The sequence below is a fragment of the Salmo salar genome, chromosome 01 (genome assembly GCF_965601325.2).
Source record: "Salmo salar chromosome 01, fSalSal1, whole genome shotgun sequence".
In the NCBI taxonomy this organism is placed as follows: domain Eukaryota; kingdom Metazoa; phylum Chordata; class Actinopteri; order Salmoniformes; family Salmonidae; genus Salmo; species Salmo salar.
Genome location: NC_138291.1, coordinates 156,494,131 through 156,516,771, shown reverse-complemented (window position 1 = coordinate 156,516,771; position 22,641 = coordinate 156,494,131). Strand labels below are relative to the sequence as shown.

General features: G+C 43.3%; 1 protein-coding gene across 1 annotated transcript in view; it reads left to right on the top strand.

The window, feature by feature from the left end:
- Positions 1–22,641, top strand: part of LOC106567246 (NMDA receptor synaptonuclear signaling and neuronal migration factor) — an 80,824-nt gene that overhangs the window by 16,268 nt on the left and 41,915 nt on the right. The window contains exons 2-7 of the mRNA XM_082974418.1: positions 5,343–5,404; positions 5,637–6,431; positions 6,719–6,785; positions 17,776–17,828; positions 18,779–18,868; positions 22,392–22,519. Of these exons, the coding sequence (XP_082830544.1) occupies positions 5,343–5,404; positions 5,637–6,431; positions 6,719–6,785; positions 17,776–17,828; positions 18,779–18,868; positions 22,392–22,519 (1,195 nt within the window). The remainder of the gene's footprint in view (positions 1–5,342; positions 5,405–5,636; positions 6,432–6,718; positions 6,786–17,775; positions 17,829–18,778; positions 18,869–22,391; positions 22,520–22,641) is intronic.

The window sequence follows — 22,641 nt, the reverse complement described above, 5'->3', positions numbered from 1 at the left end:
TAAACTCTGGCAGTGTCACATGTTAGTGGAGCTTTGAATGTGAGATGGAGATCAAGATTGGACATTGTCTATCGTGACTGCGTCTAGAGGTTGTGTGTAGCTTGCACATATAGCAGGTCTGTAGCTGCATATGACTTCGGTAATTTTTTGGAAATGTACTGTATATTTATATATTTTTTTTGGGGGGGGGAACTCAGTCATGGTCTCAACTTTCTGATGAGCGTTAGAATAGTAGAATACACAAGGTGCAATTTCTAAACTTGGTTGTGCATCATCAGTTTTCCTCTTGTTATATGTCACTCACTGACAGTCACAGATTAGTCCATGTCAGTTAACATTTTATAGATTGGTAGGCCGTCGTTGTAAATAAGAATTTGTTCTTAACTGACTTGCCTACTTAAATAAAGGTTAAATAAAACTAAAATTAAAAATGTGTCTACTTAGTCTAGCCAGCTATCTACAGTGATCATCAGCTATCTACAGTGATCATCAGCTATCTACAGTGATCATCAGCTATCTACAGTGATCATCAGCTATCTACAGTGATCATCAGCTATCTACAGTAATCATCAGCTATCTACAGTGATCATCAGCTATCTACAGTGATCATCAGCTATCTACAGTGATCATCAGCTATCTACAGTAATCATCAGCTATCTACAGTGATCATCAGCTATCTACAGTAATCCTGGCCGAATTACCGACCGGCCACGCAGGACATGTGCCCTGACCTCCAGGGTACCCCCCTGGATTTTGTTAGTCACTCTCACTCAGATATCATACTAACATGTCATAAGTCATGTAAAATGTGTAGAATTGCAGGACATTAGCTTTAAACTGCCAACACTTCTCACCAACCCCCATGGCAATTACAATTGAAGGAAATTAGCTGTAAAACTGCAAAAAAAAATGTTCGGTAAACCAAAGTTATTTATTTACCTTTTGATAATAAAATACTTTTTCTGCTAATAGGTCCGTCTGTAAGTATTAAATGATAGTTGTAAATCCTGGTGCTGAGTTAATGTTAATGTAAATCCTGGTGCTGAGTTAATGTTAATGTAAATCCTGGTGCTGAGTTAATGTTAATGTAAATCCTGGTGCTGAGTTAATGTTAATGTGTAGCAGCTAATAAGCGATGTGTTAGTACAGGGGTTGCCAAACTTTTTGCATTTTATTCATTTTGCAAATGTTCTTATCCAGACCCACTAAGTGCATACATTTCATTATTTAATGTATATATATATATATATATATACAGTTGAAGTCGTAAGTTTACATACACCTTAGCCAAATACATTTAAACTCCGTTTTTCACAATTCCTGACATTTAATCCCATTTGCGACCAAGCTTTAACTTCCTGACTGATGTCTTGAGATGTTGCTTCAATATATCCACATAATTGTCCTCCCTCATGATGCCATCTATTTTGTGAAGTGCACCAGTCCCTCCTGTAGCAAAGCACCCCCACAACATGATGCTGCCACCCCCATGCTTCACGGTTGGGATGGTGTTCTTCGGCTTGCAAGCCTCCCCCTTTTTTCTCCAAACATAACAATGGTCATTATGGCCAAACAGTTCTATTTTTGTTTCGTCAGACCCGAGGAAATTCCTCAAAAAGTACGATCTTAGTTACGAACCGTAGTCTGGCTTTTTTATGGCGGTTTTGGAGCAGTGGCTTCTTCCTTGCTGAGCGGCCTTTCAGGTTATGTCGATATAGGACTCGTTTTACTGTGGATATAGACACTTTTGTACCTGTTTCCTCCAGCATCTTCACAAGGTCCTTTGGTGTTGTTCTGCGATTGATTTGCACTTTTCGCATCAAAGTACGTTCATCTCTAGGAGACAGAACGCGTCTCCTTCCTGAGCGGTATGATGGCTCCCAAGGATGAATCTACAATTTTTTTCTGAGGTCTTGGCTGATTTTTTTTTTTTTTCCCATGATGTCAAGCAAAAAGGCACTGAGTTTGAAGGTAGGCCTTGCAATGCATCCACAGGTACACCTCCAATTGACTCAAATGATGTCAATTAGCCTATCAGAATCTTCTAAAGCCATGACATCATTTTCTGGAATTTTCCAAGCTGTTTAAAGGCACAGTCAACTTAGTGTATGTACACTTCTGACCCACTGGAATTGTGATACAGTGAATTATACGTGAAATAATCTGTCTGTAAACAACTTTTGGAAAAATTACTTGTGTCATGCACAAAGTAGATGTCCTAACAGACTTGCCAAAACTATAGTTTGTTAACAAGACATTTGTGGAGTGGTTGAAAAATGAGTTTTAATGAAAAGACTGAAATGCAAATCCACACATAGAAATTAATATCCAGGGTTGAAAAACGAGTTTTAATACATACACTTGACATTCACTTAGGTTGGAGTCATTAAAACTCATTTTTCAACCCTGGATATTAATTTCTATGTGTGGATTTGCAAGTCAGTCTTTTCATGGTTGTCAATATGAATAACGTGTGGTTGTTCATGTGTGAGTGGCTTTGCATACATGTGTGTTTTACATTCTCAGAGGAGAAAGCTGGCGCGGGCCTTATCCCCGAGTTGAGGGGGCCGACAGGAAGTGATGTTGTTTTATAGGATCATCCCTGGCTCTAATCCATCTCCCTGTCGGAAGCAGGTCTAGAGATTCAGCTCTGTTACACACACACACACACACACACACACACACACACACACACACACACACACACACACACACACACACACACACACACACACACACACACACACACACACACACCACACACACACACACACACAGTAAAATCTAGACAGCTCTGCACATGGGTGGCAGTGCATTGCATAAGGTTGTAGGAATCATCTGTCAGCTCTTATTGGATTACTGGCAACACGTGTCTCCACTGTATCCAGCATGAATGTGAAATCCATTTCTCCCTATGTCTCAGACTCCATCGATAGGGAGCTCAGTCACACTGTCAGTTTGTTATGCTGCACGTCTGTCTATCCCACTCCTGTCTCTCTGTAGGCCTGTCAATCGAAGGATTGGGAGTATCTTAGTGGACACTTCATCTTGGTAGAGGGAGGGGCAAGTGCAAAATGGGGAATATAAAAATTAGAGGTCGACCGATTAATCGGAATGACCGATTAATTAGGGCCGATTTCAAGTTTTCATAACAATCGGTAATCGTCATTTTTGGACACCGATTATGACTGATTACATTGCACTCCACGAGGAGACTGCGTGGCAGGTTGACCACCTGTTATGCGAGTGCAGCAAGGAGCCAAGGTAAGGTGCTAGCTAGCATTAAACTTATCTTATAAAAAACAATCAATCTTAACATAATCACTAGTTAACTACACATAGTTGATGATATTACTAGTTTATCTAGCTTGTCCTGCGTTGCATATAATCGATGCGGTGCCTGTTAATTTATCATCGAATCACAGCCTACTTCGCCAAACGGTTGATGATTTAACAAGCGCATTTGCGAAAAAAGCACTGTCGTTGCACCAATGTGTACCTAACCATGAACATCAACGCCTTTCTTAAAATCAATACACAAGTATATATTTTTTAAACCTGCATATTTAGTTAATATTTCCTGCTAACATGAATTTCTTTTAACTATGGAAATTGTGTCACTTCTCTTGCGTTCTGTGCAAGCAGAGTCAGGGTATATGCAGCAGTTTGGGCCGCCTGGCTCGTTGCGAACTGTGTGAAGATCATTTCTTCCTAACAAAGACCGTAATTAATTTGCCAGAATTGTACATAATTATGACATAACATTGAAGGTTGTGCAATGTAACAGCAATATTTAGACTTAGGGATGCCACCCGTTAGATAAAATATGGAACGGGTCCGTATTTCACTGAAAGAATAAACGTTTTGTTTTCGAAATGATAGTTTCCGGATTTTACCATATTAATGACCTAAGGCTCGTATTTCTGTGTGTTATTATATTATAATTAAGTCTATGATTTGATAGAGCAGTCTGACTGAGCAGTGGTAGGGAGCAGCAGGCTCGTAAGCATTCATTCAAACAGCACTTTCCTGCATTTACCAGCAGCTCTTCACTGTGCTTCAATCATTGCGCTGTTTATGACTTCAAGCCTATCAACTCCCGAGATTAGGCTGGCAATACTAAAGTACCTATTAGAACATCCAATAGTCAAAGCTATATGAAATACAAATGGTATAGAGAGAAATAATCCTATAATAACTACAACCTAAAACTTCTTAACTGGGAATATTGAAGACTCATGTTAAAAGGAACCACCAGCTTTCATATGCTCTGAGCAAATGTTCTGCACTTTTACTTTCTTCTCCAACACTTTGTTTTTGCATTATTTAAACCAAATTGAACATGTTTCATTATTTATTTGAGACTAAATTGATTTTATTGATGTATTATATTAAGTTAAAATAAGTGTTCATTCAGTATTGTTGTAATTGTCATTATTACTAATATATATATAAAAATCGGCCGATTAATCGGTATCGGGTTTTTTGGTCCTCCAATAATCGGTATTGGTATCGGCGTTGAAAAATCATAATCGGTCGACCTCTAATAAAAACTAGATGCCCATGATGCCCGCTGTTAAAAAGATGAAATGATGACTTCCTGAATGGAACGCCCGGGTTCTAAACTAAATCATGCTTTTCTCTCTTGCTGTTTGATTCCCGAGCAACTTCTGTTGCTGCAGTTTCCCTCCAGCTTGAGCTATGACATGGATATTTACAGGATTTACTGATATCTATGTCTTTTTGCGTTCTTTTTCTTTTTTACTCCCTCCTTTCATACCCACTGATGAATAGAGTCACGTCATTACAGTCATTCCTTCAATATGAGGATTTCTTTTCAGAATCTCCCAGTTTCTATGTATGAATGAGTGCGTTTGTCTGTAAGTGGTTTGTACCACATGAACTAGTGAGTGTCTATTTTCAGCTATGTTGTCATAGCCATTTCTCAGGTGCTCGGTATGCATTGATGCAAACTAAGACGCAGGAGGTCATATGATTGGAAATTAAAAGTGATCCTAAGCCGTTATTTTACCACCTCTCTCTCTCTCTCTCTCTCTCTCTCTCTCTCTCTCTTTCTCTCTCTCTCTCTCTCTCTCTCTCTCTTTCTCTATCTAGCTCTCTCTTTCTCTCTCTCTCTCTCTCTCTCTTTCTCTCTCTCTCTCTCTCTCTCTCTCTGAGGCTGCCTGGAGTTGAGAGATAAACAGCTACATCGTAATCTGTGGGTGGCACAAACCTATAAAGCAGGCGATTAAGTAAACAATTCCCTCTCTCTTCTTATCTTTCTCTCTCCCTGTCACTCATGTGTTGACATCAGTGTGTGTCATGTGTGTGTGTCTCTACAGAGCAGCGCGAGCATTTGGAGAGTACCTGTCCCACACACACCCCGAGAACCGAAACGGATCAGGTCAGCATCCCTCCCTACCTGCCACCGTTTGTTCTCCCTCCATTTTTCTGTTCATTTTACTCTTGTGCTTTTCTCTCTTTTCTTTTGGAACAGCATATTTACTCCATCCTCTAATTGATATGTAATGATGGAGGATAATCTCTCCTATTCTCTGTCCTATCTGCTCTCTATTTCTATTTGCCTCATTCTGTAACTCCTCCATCTCTCTCCCTCCTTCTGCTTCACCCTGCAGCCCATCTCCTGTCTGACACGTTTGTGGGCCCAGACTCTGACTCCCCTGGTGGTGTCCGTCACCACAACAACAACCATCCATACCCCCACAGGGGTTCTCCAGCCCCCCCTGAGTCCAGCCTCGTGAAATCTCCGCTGGGCAACCTCCAGCCCCCGCCCCCCTCCATCACCACCACCAAGGCCCGTTTATCTCTGGAGCGCAGCTTCTCGGCCGAAGAGGACCAGCAGAAGTGTGTGGAGTGTGCCCTGCAGCCTGCCCGTGTCTACACCATCACCGGAGAGCACAGTATGCTGGGTAGCAACCGGGGCAGCAAGGAGAGCCTGGAGCTGGAAGTGCTGAAGGGGGCGTCGACCCTGGTCCAGCCCTCCACCTCCCCCTCCTCCACCTCCTCCCCCACCCAGCACCACCTTCGCCACGGTCACCGTGGCAACACTCATCGCGATGATGGGAGCCATCGTCACGGCAACCCCGTTGCCGGCGGCAGCAGCAGCAACCACCACACTCTGGCTGTTACCGGCGGGGGTGCTGCCCACCATGGTCACCATGGCAGCCACCACCATCTGTCCCAGCAGCCCCTGTCAAGCTCGGTCAGCGCCCACAACATCCGCAGCTGGGATGAGGGGGGAAAGGGGGGCTCGCGGGAGGACTGCAGCCTCAACATGGCCTTGGACTCTAGCGGGGCTCCATCCCGTAGCCAGGGCTCCCTGGATCTAGAGAGTTCCCGCGAGGCAGGCAAGCAACACAGACGCCTTGAGAGGATGTGGAGTGTGGACCGGATGACTGTGCTGGAGAGAGGTGAGCCGGGGGAGACAGAGAGGGAGAGGCACTGAAATCCAAAGGGGGTTGTGTGGTGAAGGGGGGGGGGGGTTTCGATGTTAGTTGGATTGTGGCGTGGTCTGTATTTTTGACTCTTCGTCTCTTCTCTGCTCTCTCTCCCTGTTTGTCTCCCTCTCTCCCTCTGTGGAGTGGACTGGTGCTGTGTCCTTTGAGGTTTCCTATCGTTGCTATAAAGAGTTTAAAAACATACACACTATGTGGCTGGCTGCTACTGTAACTTCCATTCATTATCTCTCTCGCCACAGAGGACAACAACTGGTACCCAAAAGAAAACATGTTCAGCTTTCAGACTGCTTCTACCACCATGCAGGCGTGAGTACCCAGGCCTCACACACATACACAGAAGCACACACACACACACATGCACATATACAGACATATAATATTATCAAACAGACATACCATGTAGAGGACCAAACAGTTAGACACACACATATATGTACATAGACTAGTGCACACCCACACACATTCACATACATAATATCTCCCACAACAAGCCCCAGTTGTCTACAGTAAGCTAGTTACAGTGAATCAGTGTGACCTTAGGGACAGATGCTTGTGCAGGTGCTAGTCCTACTAACAACTGAACACCTGTCTCTCTGGGAACACACTGACATCCCAGCTAGCACATTTGGTTCCTTGGAAGTTGTGGGAACGGACATTTTTCATTTCCCATTGGCTCTGGGAACTACGTGTTTTTTTAAAACTTTCTGAGAACGGAAGTGAACATTTCACCTGTTCTGGGAACTGAAATGTTAGGTTCTGAGAATGTTTCACTATGGTTCCCTGACAGTTTTCCTGGGAGGTTTTATTAACGTTCTGTGAACATGTTAGCTTAGTTTATGTTAATTGTTTTAAACTCTAAGCACAGATAGGACCCATGGAAATGTATTTGCTTAGGCATTAATTATACAAACACACTTCTTTTTTTTATTTTGACACAGCATCAGTGAGTTTCAAACCTATGATCTTCTGTTCTCTATCCTTGGAATTAGTCCACTGCGACACCAGGATGGAGCTAGTATGACATTATAAAAAAGTTGTTAATTTTAGTCTATTCAAACAGAGCCCATTTCAAAGGAAACAAGCACTCATTAAGATCAGGTGTGGCCAATTAGTGGGCGCGGCCAACACACCTGAACACACTTAACAAGATAGAGGACAGAGAGAGTTTTGTTATTTTAACGTTACTAATGCTTTCTTGTGTTTTTTATGGAACATGTTCTTAACGTTCTGAGACCATGATTTTAAATAAAACCATGAGGAAACCTGCAGACAAACGTTATGCTGATTTTAATCCAAAAACACTCTCTGTTTGTCATACAGGGACAATATTAATATGAGATGAAAGGCAAGTTCCTAACACGCTAGAGCTCTGTGAGACGTCCACAGTAATAGGGGCAGACGTTTTGATCAAGAGAGACCTTTAGAAAATATGTACATTTTCGATAACACTAAACATATAAATATGTATTTTACAGTTATAAGGAAAGTGAAATCTTATAGTTAGTTGTTTTATAGTTTGATTATAGTATATTTAGGTAGCATATAAGTCATTTGAAGCCTTATACAGTTTTGTTGAATAGGAAATACATCATCAAATATTTCATATTTTAATCATATTTGTACTGTGTACTTGAGCTTGTAGCCTCAAAAGTGACTACATCTCAGCAATGTATTCCAAAAAAATACCAGAAAGGTGAGATTTTAACTTTTCTTGGCGTATGCAGCATTACTACTTGTTTATGGCTCTCTCATGATAACTAATTACTTTTGGGGATTATGTAGATTACATGTTTGATTACATTCAGTTACATTTAACTGGTTTTAAATAGAACCCTGAGGAAAGCTGTAGGAAATGTTATGCTGAAGTACTGAAATTCCAACAGAAGAATGTTGTTTCTTAACATTCTCTGAACTATTTGAGAACATTCCCAATTTCAAACCAAAACATTACCAAAACTGAAATATAACCATGTTTGAACTTTTAGGAAATGTCCTGTTAAAGGAATGAAATACCTAAAAAATATAGAACAATCGTCAAGATCCTTAAATGTGCTGAGAATTTTCCAAAGTCAAGCAACTATCCTGCATGTTTCCCAGAATGTTGTGGGAAGGTTGTATGCAAAATAACCATAGGACAACCACTTCTCACCAAGATGTAAGAAACATATGGTTCTCAGAACATTATGTGCTAGATGGGATGTCACTGGGACTCAACATAAAGCAAAAATAATCTCTCTTTCTCTCTCTCTCTCTCTCTTTCTCTCTCTCTCTTTGTCTCTCTTTCTATCTCTGTATCCTCTCTCTGTGTCTCTCTCTCTGATAATGCTTCCTCTCTCCTTTAATACACACGTTGTAATAGTCATGACCTATAGGATGTTAATGACTTTCTCTCTCTTTCTCTTTCATGCACTTCTTTCTCTGACCCACTGCAGGATATCGTGAGTATCTTTGACCTGTTGAATCTAGCTTCCCTCCCGCTCCTATACCCCCTTGACCCTTAACCCTATGACCTTTAACTCCATGACCTGTGACCCTTCCCTGGGCTGAGTGTTTCCCTGGGCTGTGTGCTCTACCAACAGTGAAACCATGTCCTAACCAACTACAAACCAGACATAGCCAATGTAGTTAGCTGAACCCCTATGCAAAACAAACCCATACCACTGACTGAACCCTTCACTAATCCACTGCAACTGACTGCAACTGAGCCTTTAGCCAACCCCATAACCAAGCCATGGAAAAGAGCCTCTGTGCGCTGAGCCGTCCTGAGCCCTGTCACTGCAGCTAAACTTAGCTCTAATCCACACTGCAAGAAGACCCTGGGGCGACTGGCACAGACAGACAGCTAATAACCCATACCCGGCCGCAAGATGCAGACTGATCTGGCTGCAGCACTGTTCTCCATCACCTCTGGCTGCTTGATACCTCCAACTAACCCACATGATCAACTCTTCAGCTAAACCCCAGCTGGCCCTAACTTCTGACGCTAACCTCCTTAACTAACTCAAACAAAGAGACAGCATCCCAAATCCCGATGATGCAAACCTAGCCGTTACAGCTACATCCCCCAGAGTACTGTAGCTAAACCCTGCCAATACCCCCCGCCTCCCCTTCCTCCTGCGCTATATCTCTCACCTCGTGCTAAGCCAGCATTCTCCCTCTCATCCTTTCATTCTGTGCCACGTCCCGGCAGGGCTTTCCGGGGATTTGTGCAGAGAAAGAGGAGAGAGAGGGAGCTGGATTCGGCTGAAGTCATCCAGAGGTACCTACTGTGTTCCTGGCTGGTCAGGGTGTGCTGCTGTGCTCCAGTACTCTCTGACTCTCCCCATCCATTATCCATAGAATAGATTTAGACTCCCAGGGGGGGTAGAAAATAGCATGAGGCACCATGACGTTATTACTGTAAGTGAGAGAAATAAGTATCTAAATTGCAATATTGGGATGCAGACTCTATGTAATACATTTAAACTCTATATCTGCCATGGTATCGTTTATTTTTCTTAAGCTCATAACCATGTGTGTATGGTGTATATTGTTGTTTCAAAGTAGATTTGTTTAGGACTACCTAGAAGCACTCTGTGTGACCCTGATTTAGCCCACTGCAGTAAAAGGTTAACCCTAATTTGCTCCAGGGGCATTGAATACATTTCACTGCAAATATCCAGTGTATGTGACAATGAAACATATCTCTCATTTATTCCATTCCAGCCATTACAATGAGCCCATCCTCCTATAGCTCCTCACACCAACCTCCTCTGGTGAGGTTGTACAATAGTATGAAACCTAGCTAGCTCAGCTCTAACGTAGCTAAAAACTCACGATGAGCTTGGCTACTGTATATGAGGCATAGTTAGCGATGCAAACCAGGCTAACTGGACAGGTGACTTTGGGAGTGAACCCATTACCCTGGCAGAGTCAGTCAGGTGGGCAGACGGATGAACGGACAGATGTTTTCCCACAATGCCAGGCTGCTGCAGTAAAAGGTCACTGTGGCACGAAGCTTCAGCTGATTAACGGAGGAGCAACACACCACCATCCCCTCTGTCTGGACATGGAGAGGTGGAGAGAAAGAGAGATGGAGAGGAGGAGAGGTAGAGAGAGAGGGAGGAGGAGCAGAGAGGAGATGGGGAAGAGAGGGGGGATACGAGATAGGGAGACAGAGGGAGCGTGAGGTGGGGAGAGGAGAGTGGAGAGATGGGAAAAGAGAGGGAGGACCAGGGTGCATTGGAGCAGCCTACAGCACACAAGACTCCCAATCAGAGTATACACAGAGGGAGAGGGAATGAGGGAGAAAAAGGATAGATAGCGCCGGAGGAGCATCGGATCGGCCCTCAGCGCATGAGCAGCATAGAGAGATAGACGAAGGGAGATAGCGAAAGAGGGAACAGAGGTAGAGAGAGGACAATGGAGAGAGAGGGAGTAAATGAGAGGTAGGAAGAGAGAGAGAGGAGAGCCGGTGACTCATCCCCAGCTGGCTGAGTGGGAGGAGGGGTGTTTTCTCCTTCTCTTTCATCCTCTCATTAGCCGATGACCTGCTGCATGTCTCCTCTGTGGGCATGCAGGGAAAAGAGGAGAGGAGAGCTGGTCTCTGTTCTCCATTCTATCAGCTCACACTCACGCCATCCGTCATGCAACGATAGTGATGAGGCTTGCTCTTTTTTAGGGTTGAGGGGTTAGGGAGGGGTTAGGGAATGTTTGAAAAAGCACTGTTTTAATCACAATATAAAACTAGTCGTATCCCTCTCTCTCTCTCTCTCTCTCTCTCTCTCTCTCTCTCTCTCTCTCTCTCTCTCTCTCTCTCATCCTCATGTCTCACACTTCTCCACCCATACGCGGTAGCTATGTTTGACCCTGTCTTCATTAGACGTGTTGTTGCCCTGGTGAACAATCACAAGGCATGCTGAAGAGATGAAGGGAGGAGAGGAAATGTTTCTATATTAGAAAATAGCTATTATACAGAATGAATGGCATGAATAGGGAACGACAGGCAGGCAGTTAAGAGGGGGAAACAGACAGAGCACACAATGATATTGGTTGTTAGTGAAATGTCACTCGAAGCTATGAAGAGGCGTAACACTTTAAGCTGGTCCATGAAGAAGGCTTCTGTATTTTTCTCTTTGATCTGGGCCAGGTATTCCCCATTTAGTAAGGCCCACGTCAATAGAGACACATTCCAGCTCTACTGGTAGTACTGCTACTACCAGCAGTACTACACCTGCACCTGTCGACGACACAATTTGATCTGCATCCACGAGCACATTCAATGCTAGCATCAGTAATTCTACATTTGTTGTTAGCCCAGCTAGCATGGACACTGACAGTTGTGAATCTGATGCAGCTGAAGAGCTACTGCCTCCTTACCCGGGAAAGCACCGAACAACGGACAGGGACGTTGGACCATCGAAGAGGTGCAAAAACTACGATTTGGGGTTCACTGATATTGGGAGTAGTGCCTTTCCTCAGCCACAGTGTGTTATATGTGCAAAAGTACTATCTCACAACTCAATGAAACCTTCACTCTTGCGCAGACATTTAGAAACAAAACATGCCAATTTGATAAAAAATAAGCCACAGGAGTTTTTGGAGCGAGAATTAAGACGACTTTTCAGATGTAAGACATGTATAAAAGCAACAGATACCATTAATAAGAAGGGGCTAGAAGCGTCTTATATGGTGAGCTACCGAGTGGCTAGGACAGGCATGCCCCATACTATTGTGGAGGACTTCATTCTTCCTGCTGCCGTGGATATGGCTGGGAGAATGCTGGGGGAAAAGGCCAAAGAAACTATACAGACAATATCTTTATCAAACAACACTGTTTCACGACGCATCAGTGACATGGCGGGAGATGTTTTGAAACAATTACTGCTTCGCATACAAGTCAGTGAATACTGTGCATTACAGCTGGATGAGTCAACAGACGTGACGGACCTGGCACAACTCCTGGTATATGTCTGTTACGTTTATGGGGGGTCAATTAAGGAAGACATCCTCTTCTGCAAACCACTGGAAACCAGGACAACAGAAGAGGATCTTTTTAAAGTACTGGACAGCTTTGTGACATCAAATGGACTTTGGTGGTCGAGATGTGTTGGTATCTGTACTGATGGCGCAAAAGCCATGACAGAGAGACATAGGGGAGCGTGTAAGCAGTTGCTCCCGAAGCCACTTGGGTACACTGCCGCATCCATCGAGAGCCTCTTGCTGCCAAGGGAATGCCTGACAGCTTGAAAGATGTTATGGACACTACAGTGAAAATGCTTAACTTTGTTAAAGCAAGGCCCCTGAACTCTCATGTATTTTCTGTACTATGCAATGATATGGGCAGTGACCATGTAACACTTTTACAACATACAGAAGTGCGCTGGTTATCAAGGGGCAAAGTATTGACATGTTTTTTTTAATTGAGAGATGAGCTTAAAGTTTTCTTTACTGACCATCATTTTCACTTGTCTGACTGCTTGCATGATGACGAGTTTCTCACACGACTGGCCTATCTGGGTGATGTTTTTTCTCGCCTGAATGATCTGAATCTAGGATTACAGGGACTCTCCGCAACTATATTCAATGTGCGGGACAAAATTGAGGCTATAATTAAGAAGTTGGAGCTCCTCTCTGTCTGCATTAACAAGGACAACACACAGGTCTTTCCATCATTATATGATTTTGTGTGTGCAAATGAACTCAAGCTTACAGAAAATGCCAAATGTGATATAGCGAAGCACCTGAGTGAGATGGGTGCGCAATTACGCAGGTACTTTCCCAAAGCGGATGACACAAACAACTGGATTCATTATCCCTTTCATGCCCTGCCTCCAGTCCACTTACCGATATCTGAACAAGAGAGCCTCATTGAAATTGCAACAAGCGGTTCTGTGAAAATGTTATTTAATCAGAAGCCACTTCCAGATTTCTGGATTAGGCTGCGCTCAGAGTATCCTGCCTTGGCAAATCGCGCTGTTAAGACACTGATGCCCTTTGCAACCACATACCTATGTAAGAGTGGATTCTCGGCCCTCACTTGTCACGTCCTGACCCTAGTAAGATGTTATTTTCTATAGTGGAGTAGGTCAGGGCGTGACAGGGGGTGTTTTGTGTTTTTCTATGTTTTGTATTTCTATGTTTGTGTTCTAGGTTTTTCTATTTCTATGTTTTTTGGGGGGCGTTGATCTCCAGTTGGAGGCAGCTGGTCCTCGTTGCCTTTGATTGGAGATCATATTTAAGTAGGGGTTTTTCTTCCTGGGTTTTTGTGGGTAGTTGTTTTCCGTTTTGTCTATGTACCTGACGGAACTGTTGGCTGTCGTTTTTTTTAAATTTTGTTTAAGTGTTATCATTAAAAGGAAATATGAGCACTTTACACGCTGCGCCTTGGTCCCCTTTATACGACCCGCGTTACAGAACTACCCACCATGACTGGATCAAGCGGCGTACCCGAGCAGAAATGGACACCTGGTCACATACGGAGTGGATGGAGAGGAGGAACTGGACTTGGGGCCAGGTAATCGATAGATATCGGAGCCTACCTGGGAAAAACGAGAGGCAGCCCCCAAATGTTTTTTTGGGGGGGCACACGGGTAGTTTGGCTGGGCCAGGGGTGAGGCCTGAGTCAACTACCCGTGCTTTTTGTGGTAAGCATGTGCCTGCTCCTCGCGTTCTCCCTACAGCGCGCCTCCAGAATACAGTAGGTCCTGTGCCTGTTCTTCGCACTCTTCCTCCATTGCGCATCCATAACCCAGTACGGCCGGTGCCTGCTTTGAGCACTCGGTCCTCAGTGCGTCTCTCCAGTCCGGTGAGACCGGTTCCTGCTCCACGTACAAAGGCTCCAGTGATAATCGATGGTCTGACGCCTGTAGAGATGATCCATGGCACTAAGCCTCTAGTGATGATCCATGGCCCGGAGCCTGTAGGGATATTCCATGGCACGAAGCCTCCAGAGGTAATCCATGGCACGGAACCTGAAGAGATAATCCTTGGAAAAAAGCCTGGAGGGATTATAAATGGACCGGAGCCTGTAGGGATAAACCAGGGCACAAAGCCTGTAGGAATAATCCATGGCCCGGCATCTGTAGAGAGAATCCATGGTAAGAAGCCTCCAGTGATGATCCATGGCGCGGAACCTGTAGAGATGATCCATGGCATGGAGCCAGCAGCAACGGTCAGTAGTCCGGAACCTATTATGACGCCTCCCAGTCCGGAGCCTCCAGCGACGCTCCCCAGTCCGGAGCCTCCAGCGACGCTCCCCAGTCCGGAGCCTCCAGCGACGCTCCCCAGTCCGGAGCCTCCAGCGACGCTCCCCAGTCCGGAGTCTCCAGCGGCGGCCCGCAGCCCGGAGTCTCCAGCGGCGGCCCGCAGCCCGGAGTCTCCAGCGGCGGCCTGCAGCCCAGAACCTCCAGCAATGATCTACAGTCCGGTTCCTTCGACGATCCACGGTCAGGTGGTAATAAAGCAGAAGGATCAGCGGGTGGAGCGGTGGGTACGCCCAGAACCGGAGCCACCTTCTATGCTGGAGGTTAAGGTTATGTGGACTGCATTTGAGCCGCCATAGACAATTATCACCCTCCCTACCCTCCCTTTTGTTTTGTGTTTTTGTTGTTGTTGGTTTGTTGCATTCGGAGTCTGCACCTTTGGGGGGGGGGGGGGTACTGTCACGTCCTGACCCTAGTAAGATGTTATTTTCTATAGTAGAGTAGGTCAGGGCATGACAGGGGGTGTTTTGTGTTTTTCTATGTTTTCTATTTCTATGTTCGTGTTCTAGGTTTTCTATTTCTATGTTGGGTTGTTTTGGGTTGATCTCCAATTGGAGGCAGCAGGTCTTCGTTGCCTCTGATTGGAGATCATATTTAAGTAGGGGTTTTTCTTCCTGGGTTTTTGTGGGTAGTTGTTTTCCGTTTTGTCTATGTACCTGTCGAAACTGTTGGCTATCGTTTTTTTGTTATTTTGTTTAAGTGTTATCATTAAAAGGAAATATGAGCACTTTACATGCTGCGCCTTGGTCCCCTTTATACGACCCGCGTTACATCACTAGCATGAAAACTAAATACAGACTGTGTGTGGGAAATGATTTAAGACTGAGACTCTCCAATACAACACAACATTGCAGAGTTATGAGCATCCTTTCAAGCACACCCTTCTCATTAACCTGTGGTGAGTTATTCACCATTTTTGATTAACAAATAAGGTTTTATAGGTAAGATGGCTAAATATAGAGCAAAATGATTGATTATTATTATTTGTGCCCTGGTCCTATAAGAGCTCTTTGTCACTTCCCACGAGCCAGGTTGTGATAAAAACTCACACTTATTCTTATGTTTAATAAATGTATTGTATAGTGTGGCAGGCTTACAATGATGGCAAAAAACAACATTTGAGAGTGCGCTAGATCTGGTGCTAGAGGTGGTACGCAGCTGGAGGTTGAATGTTTGAAGGGGTACGGGACTATAAAAAGTTTGGGAACCACTGATCTAGGCTACTGGTTCAAACATCTCTAGTCAGAAACATCTGACAAAGGGCAGTGGTGTTACATGTAGCAGCAGGTACATATATATGGTTATGTAGCAGCAGGTACATATATACGGTTATGTAGCAGCAGGTACATATATACGGTTATGTAGCAGCAGGTACATATATACGGTTATGTAGCAGCAGGTAGATATATACGGTTATGTAGCAGCAGGTAGATATATACGGTTATGTAGCAGCAGGTACATATATACGGTTATGTAGCAGCAGGTAGATATATACAGTTATATAGTAGCAGGTAGATATATACAGTTATATAGCAGCAGGTAGATATATACAGTTATATAGCAGCAGGTAGATATATATAGTTATATAGCAGCAGGTAGATATATACAGTTATATAGCAGCAGGTAGATATATACAGTTATATAGCAGCAGGTAGATATATATAGTTATATAGCAGCAGGTAGATATATATAGTTATATAGCAGCAGGTAGATATATACAGTTATATAGCAGCAGGTAGATATATACAGTTACAGTATATAGCAGCAGGTAGATATATACAGTTATATGGCAGCAGGTAGATATATACAGTTATATAGCAGCAGGTAGATATATATAGTTATATAGCAGCACGTAGATATATACAGTTATATAGCAGCAGGTAGATATATATAGTTATATAGCAGCAGGTAGATATATACAGTTATATAGCAGCAGGTAGATATATATAGTTATATAGCAGCAGGTAGATATATACAGTTATATAGCAGCAGGTAGATATATATAGTTATATAGCAGCAGGTAGATATATACAGTTATGTAGCAGAAGGTAGATATAAACAGTTATATAGCAGCAGGTAGATATATACAGTTATATAGCAGCAGGTAGATATATACAGTTATATAGCAGCAGGTAGATATATATAGTTATATAGCAGCAGGTAGATATATACAGTTATATAGCAGCAGGTAGATATATACAGTTATATAGCAGCAGGTAGATATATACAGTTATATAGCAGCAGGTAGATATATACAGTTATATAGCAGCAGGTAGATATATACAGTTATATAGCAGCAGGTAGATATATACAGTTATGTATGTCAGGGGTGCGTAACCGGTGGCAGGGAAGTCAGACGCAGGAGAGCAGAACTAAGTAATAGCCGAAGCAGTTTAATAGCAAAACCAACGGCATAAAGAGTAACAAGACATGGGTACAAAACCCGTCGTGTGCCAGTCAACACGTGCACAAGCACTTACAATAAACAATACCACACAAAGACATGGGGGGAACAGAGGGTTAAATACACAACACGTAATGAGGGAATGAAAACCAGGTGTGTGGGGAAACAAGACAAAACAAATGGAAAATGAAAAATGGATTGGCGATGGCTAGAAGACCGGTGACGTCGACCGCCGAACACCGCCCAAACAAGGAGAGGAACCGACTACGGCAGAAGTCGTGACAATGTAGCAGCAGTTGAATGGTCCAATGTTACTTAAAACACTTATCTGACAGACCTAAATTATCAAATCATTTCTTAAATCTTTCATTTAAAAAATGTTGTGCACGTCTCTGTCACACTTTTTATCTTATTGGTTACGTCACAAATGGCACCTTATTCCCTATGTATATACTGCACTACTTTCCACAGTGCTCTGGTCAAAAGAAGTACACTATGTAGGGTGCCATTTGGGACACATACACTCTCTTTCCCTTATTAACTCACTTCCTCCTCTAAATGATTCTTCCCTTCTTTTCTTCCTCCTCCTCCTCTTCCTCCTCCTCCCTCTCTCCCCATCTCCATCTCCTCATGCCCAATCTGCCCACAGGAACTTCCGGAAGCATCTTCGAATGGTGGGCAGCAGGAGAATGAAGGCACAGAGTGAGTCACAGTGTTACTGTGTGCTGTGTGTTCTCCCAACATGTCCTCCCCCCATCAGTGGTTTTGTGTTTTGTTGTCTTTGTGTTTATGCATGGCCTTGTGTGTGATGTGTGCTATCTCTATGTATATTGGTGTGTGGCATGCCGTTGTGCACCGATGAGTGTGTGTGTGTTGGCACACAATTGATGAACCTACAGTGTGTGTGTTATTGCTGGTGTTGAGGCATAGTCGATGCTGGATATGCTAATCGTTAAGCTAACAAATGAAATATCTCCCCAGTCTCTCATTGGTGAGGCTGCCTTTGTTGCACCTAGCCAAAACTCATCCACCCAGTGTGTCCTCTGGAGAGGAGTTGAAGTTTTCGGGGATGGTACCTGTGTGTGTGTGTGTGTGTGTGTGTGTGTGTGTGTGTGTGTGTGTGTGTGTGTGTGTGTGTGTGTGTGTGTGTGTGTGTGTGGTGTGTGTGTGTGTACATGCTTGTGTGTGTGTACAATGAACCGTGTGTTGGGTGTTCAGGGTGTGTGTGTTCAGGGTGTGTGTGTTCCAGGTGTGTGTATTCAGGGTGTGTGTGTTCAGGGTGTGTGTGTTCCAGGTGTGTGTGTTCAGGGTGTGTGTGTATTCAGGGTGTGTGTGTTCAGGGTGTGTGTGTTCCAGGTGTGTGTGTTCAGGGTGTGTGTGTTCCAGGTGTATGTGTTCAGGGTGTGTGTATATTCAGGGTGTGTGTGTATTCAGGGTGTGTGTGTTCAGGGTGTGTGTGTGTTCCAGGTGTGTGTGTTCAGGGTGAGTGTTTTCAGGGTGTGTGTGTTCCAGGTGTGTGTATTCAGGGTGTGTGTGTTCAGGGTGTGTGTATTCAGGGTGTGTGTGTTCAGGGTGTGTGTGTTCAGGGTGTGTGTGTTCAGGGTGTGTGTATGGTGCGTGGGTGTGTGACTCTCTCTCCCCACCTTCACTAGCATTTGCCGAGCGTAGAGCGAAGAGTTTCAACCGCTCCTGGAGTGACCCCACCCCTGTCAAGAATGACTCTTCACATGACCCCAGAGAAAGTGAGTCAATACAGTCACACACATTAATAGACACACTCACTAAGACACACACAAACAGGCACAAACATTACTACACACACTTACCACGTTTAACTTTGTACCATTTATTCCATTCCAGCCATTCAGGGATGCAAACTAGTCACCTTTCGGCAAAATTCGCCGTTGTGAATACAAAATAGGTGACCTACGTGATTCGTGTAGATCTGATGAGAAAAGTTTTGAAAAGTCTTTCTCACTTTTTCAATACAGTGGATAAAAAGGGGTATGCCAGGTGTACACTCTGCCTGAAAGAGATCAATTATGCCTACAAAGGGTATCATGCACTGCTGGCACATTATAGAACAGATCAGAAAGTGTACAATGTAATAATGTGTAGTGTAGCCAAAGATATTGCTTTTGTTGTGTTGAATTTGACAGTAACACGTATGTGTGAGTGAGGGTGATTGTCATTTTTTTTACTCTGTGAACGTTATTTTTGCACACGTGTAGCCTTGTGCACTTGATCAATGTCTACTATAGTGGCCACTATAATAGAGCAAAAATAGAATGCCTGTTTGTTTAATTCTATTTCAACTTTAAGATGTTTTTTTTCCCCCAAGTGCAATATTTATGTGTGTGGTCACAAGCGTTCTATTATAAAGGGTGTCATGGTAACAAGTGTTCTATTATAAAGGCTGTCATGGTAACAAGCGTTCTATTATAAAGGCTGCCATGGTAACAAGCGTTCTATTATAAAGGCTGTCATGGTAACAAGCGTTCTATTATAAAGGCTGTCATGGTAACAAGTGTTCTATTATAAAGGCTGCCATGGTAACAAGCGTTCTATTATAAAGGCTGTCATGGTAACAAGTGTTCTATTATAAAGGCTGTCATGGTAACACGCGTTCTATTATAAAGGCTGTCATGGTAACAAGTGTTCTATTATAAAGGCTGTCATGGTAACAAGCGTTCTATTAAGGCTGTCATGGTAACAAGCGTTCTATTATAAAGGCTGTCATGGTAACAAGCGTTCTATTATTATAAAGGCTGTCATGGTAACAAGCGTTCTATTATAAAGGCTGTCATGGTAACAAGCGTTCTATTATATAGGCTGTCATGGTAACAAGCGTTCTATTATTAAGGCTGTCATCGTAACAAGTGTTCTATTATAAAGGCTGTCATGGTAACAAGCGTTCTATTATAAAGGCTGTCATGGTAACAAGCGTTCTATTATAAAGGCTGTCATGGTAACAAGCGTTCTATTATAAAGGCTGTCATGGTAACAAGCGTTCTATTATAAAGGCTGTCATGGTAACAAGCGTTCTATTATAAAGGCTGTCATGGTAACAAGCGTTCTATTATATAGGCTGTCTTGGTAACAAGCGTTCTATTATAAAGGCTGTCATGGAAACAAGCGTTCTATTATAAAGGCTGTCATGGTAACAAGCGTTCTATTATAAAGGCTGTCATGGTAACAAGCGTTCTATTATATAGGCTGGCATGGTAACAAGTGTTCTATTATAAAGTCTGTCATGGTAACAAGCGTTCTATTATATAGGCTGGCATGGTAACAAGCGTTCTATTATAAAGGCTGTCATGGTAACAAGCGTTCTATTATAAAGGCTGTCATGGTAACAAGTGTTCTATTATAAAGGCTGTCATGGTAACACGCGTTCTATTATAAAGGCTGTCATGGTAACAAGTGTTCTATTATAAAGGCTGTCATGGTAACAAGCGTTCTATTAAGGCTGTCATGGTAACAAGCGTTCTATTATAAAGGCTGTCATGGTAACAAGCGTTCTATTATTATAAAGGCTGTCATGGTAACAAGCGTTCTATTATAAAGGCTCTCATGGTAACAAGCGTTCTATTATATAGGCTGTCATGGTAACAAGCGTTCTATTATTAAGGCTGTCATCGTAACAAGTGTTCTATTATAAAGGCTGTCATGGTAACAAGCGTTCTATTATAAAGGCTGTCATGGTAACAAGCGTTCTATTATAAAGGCTGTCATGGTAACAAGCGTTCTATTATAAAGGCTGTCATGGTAACAAGCGTTCTATTATAAAGGCTGTCATGGTAACAAGCGTTCTATTATAAAGGCTGTCATGGTAACAAGCGTTCTATTATATAGGCTGTCTTGGTAACAAGCGTTCTATTATAAAGGCTGTCATGGAAACAAGCGTTCTATTATAAAGGCTGTCATGGTAACAAGCGTTCTATTATAAAGGCTGTCATGGTAACAAGCGTTCTATTATATAGGCTGGCATGGTAACAAGTGTTCTATTATAAAGTCTGTCATGGTAACAAGCGTTCTATTATATAGGCTGGCATGGTAACAATCGGTTTTTTTCTCAAGATTTGAGTGTAGTAAAATCTAGGCAACAATTACATTGGATTGCTTTCCATACATTTTTTGGCTTTGAGTTAAGTTCACATGAACCACTTTTTATTTTACACACAGAGACTGATCATGTAGATCATATTATTTGTTGTTTAATTAGTTAAAACTTGTATTTCCTCCTAGCAGGGATTTATTGCATGTTTCAGTGGAAAAAAAAGTGTCACCTTTTTGGACCCTCAGCAGTTTGCATCCCTGGCTATTACAATGAGCCCAACCTCCTTTAGCTCCTCCCACCAGCCTCCACTGATACACACACACACTCACATACAGGCACACACACAGACAAACACACGTATACACTCACACACAAGTACAAGTATGCTGAAGCATTTATGGTAAAATACACACACACACTAATCGGCTGTCCCTGCTGTTGACTCTGACCCTGTCTGTCTGTCTCCTTCTGACCGTGGGTCTGTCTCCAAATTTGTGATGCTCTCTCTCTTTCTCTGTGAGTATTTGTCTCAAATGGTGTGGGAGTGTGTCAAGCGCCGGTCTGGGAGTGTGTGTGTATATGCACTGTATGTTTATATGTCTGCATGTCTTTTTCTCTGTAGTCTCTTGAATGTTTTTCAATGTTTGTGTGTTTGTTTCTGTTTTTCCATCTACTTTGTGCCTCTGCGTCTCTCACAGTCTGATGATAGAGGTTACTGTTTATGACATTGAAATGGCACCAGGTATATTTGTGTCTTGAATCGTTCTTCTTCTCTGACAGCCCAGTATTTTTTCCTAATGATTGGCACAAGCTGTTGATCTACCCTGTCACCTTTCCCATTCTCTTTTTTACCTCTGCTTTCCTCTTTGACTAGACTATTTTCCTTTATTTTCTTTCTTCATTTTCTTCCACCTATTCCTCTGGATGGTTGTTATCCTCTGTCACTTCACCTCTGTCTTTCTTTGTCCCTCACTGTCACTTTCTACTACCACCTTTCTCGCTCCCTGCCACTCTCTCTCCCTCCATCTGCCTTTCTCATTCTTTCTCTATTATTCCATTGCCTGCTTTCTCTCTGTCCATCTCTTCCCCTCCTCTCCCTCCCCCCTCTCTTACGCCATGTCACCCCTCTTCTCATCCAATCTTTCTCCCGTCTCCTCCCCACCTCTCTCTCTAACGGTGTGCCTGCTCTCTTTGTCGGGGGATAGGTGGGGACCTGCCGGCCTCGTGTGGGACTCTGGATGAAGGGGAGCGTGAGGACCTAGACTGGGAGGAGGAGAGGGAGATGGAGAGACTGGCCTGTGAGGGAGACGACTTCATCCCACCCAAAATCATGGTGAGGGACTAGGGTTGAACAATTCTGCTAACTTTCCCAAAGTTCCCAGGTTTACCCAATGAGGTACTGGCTGCATGTGAGCATGTTTACTGTGTTGGAAGGTCACGGCTGTCGTGATTCTT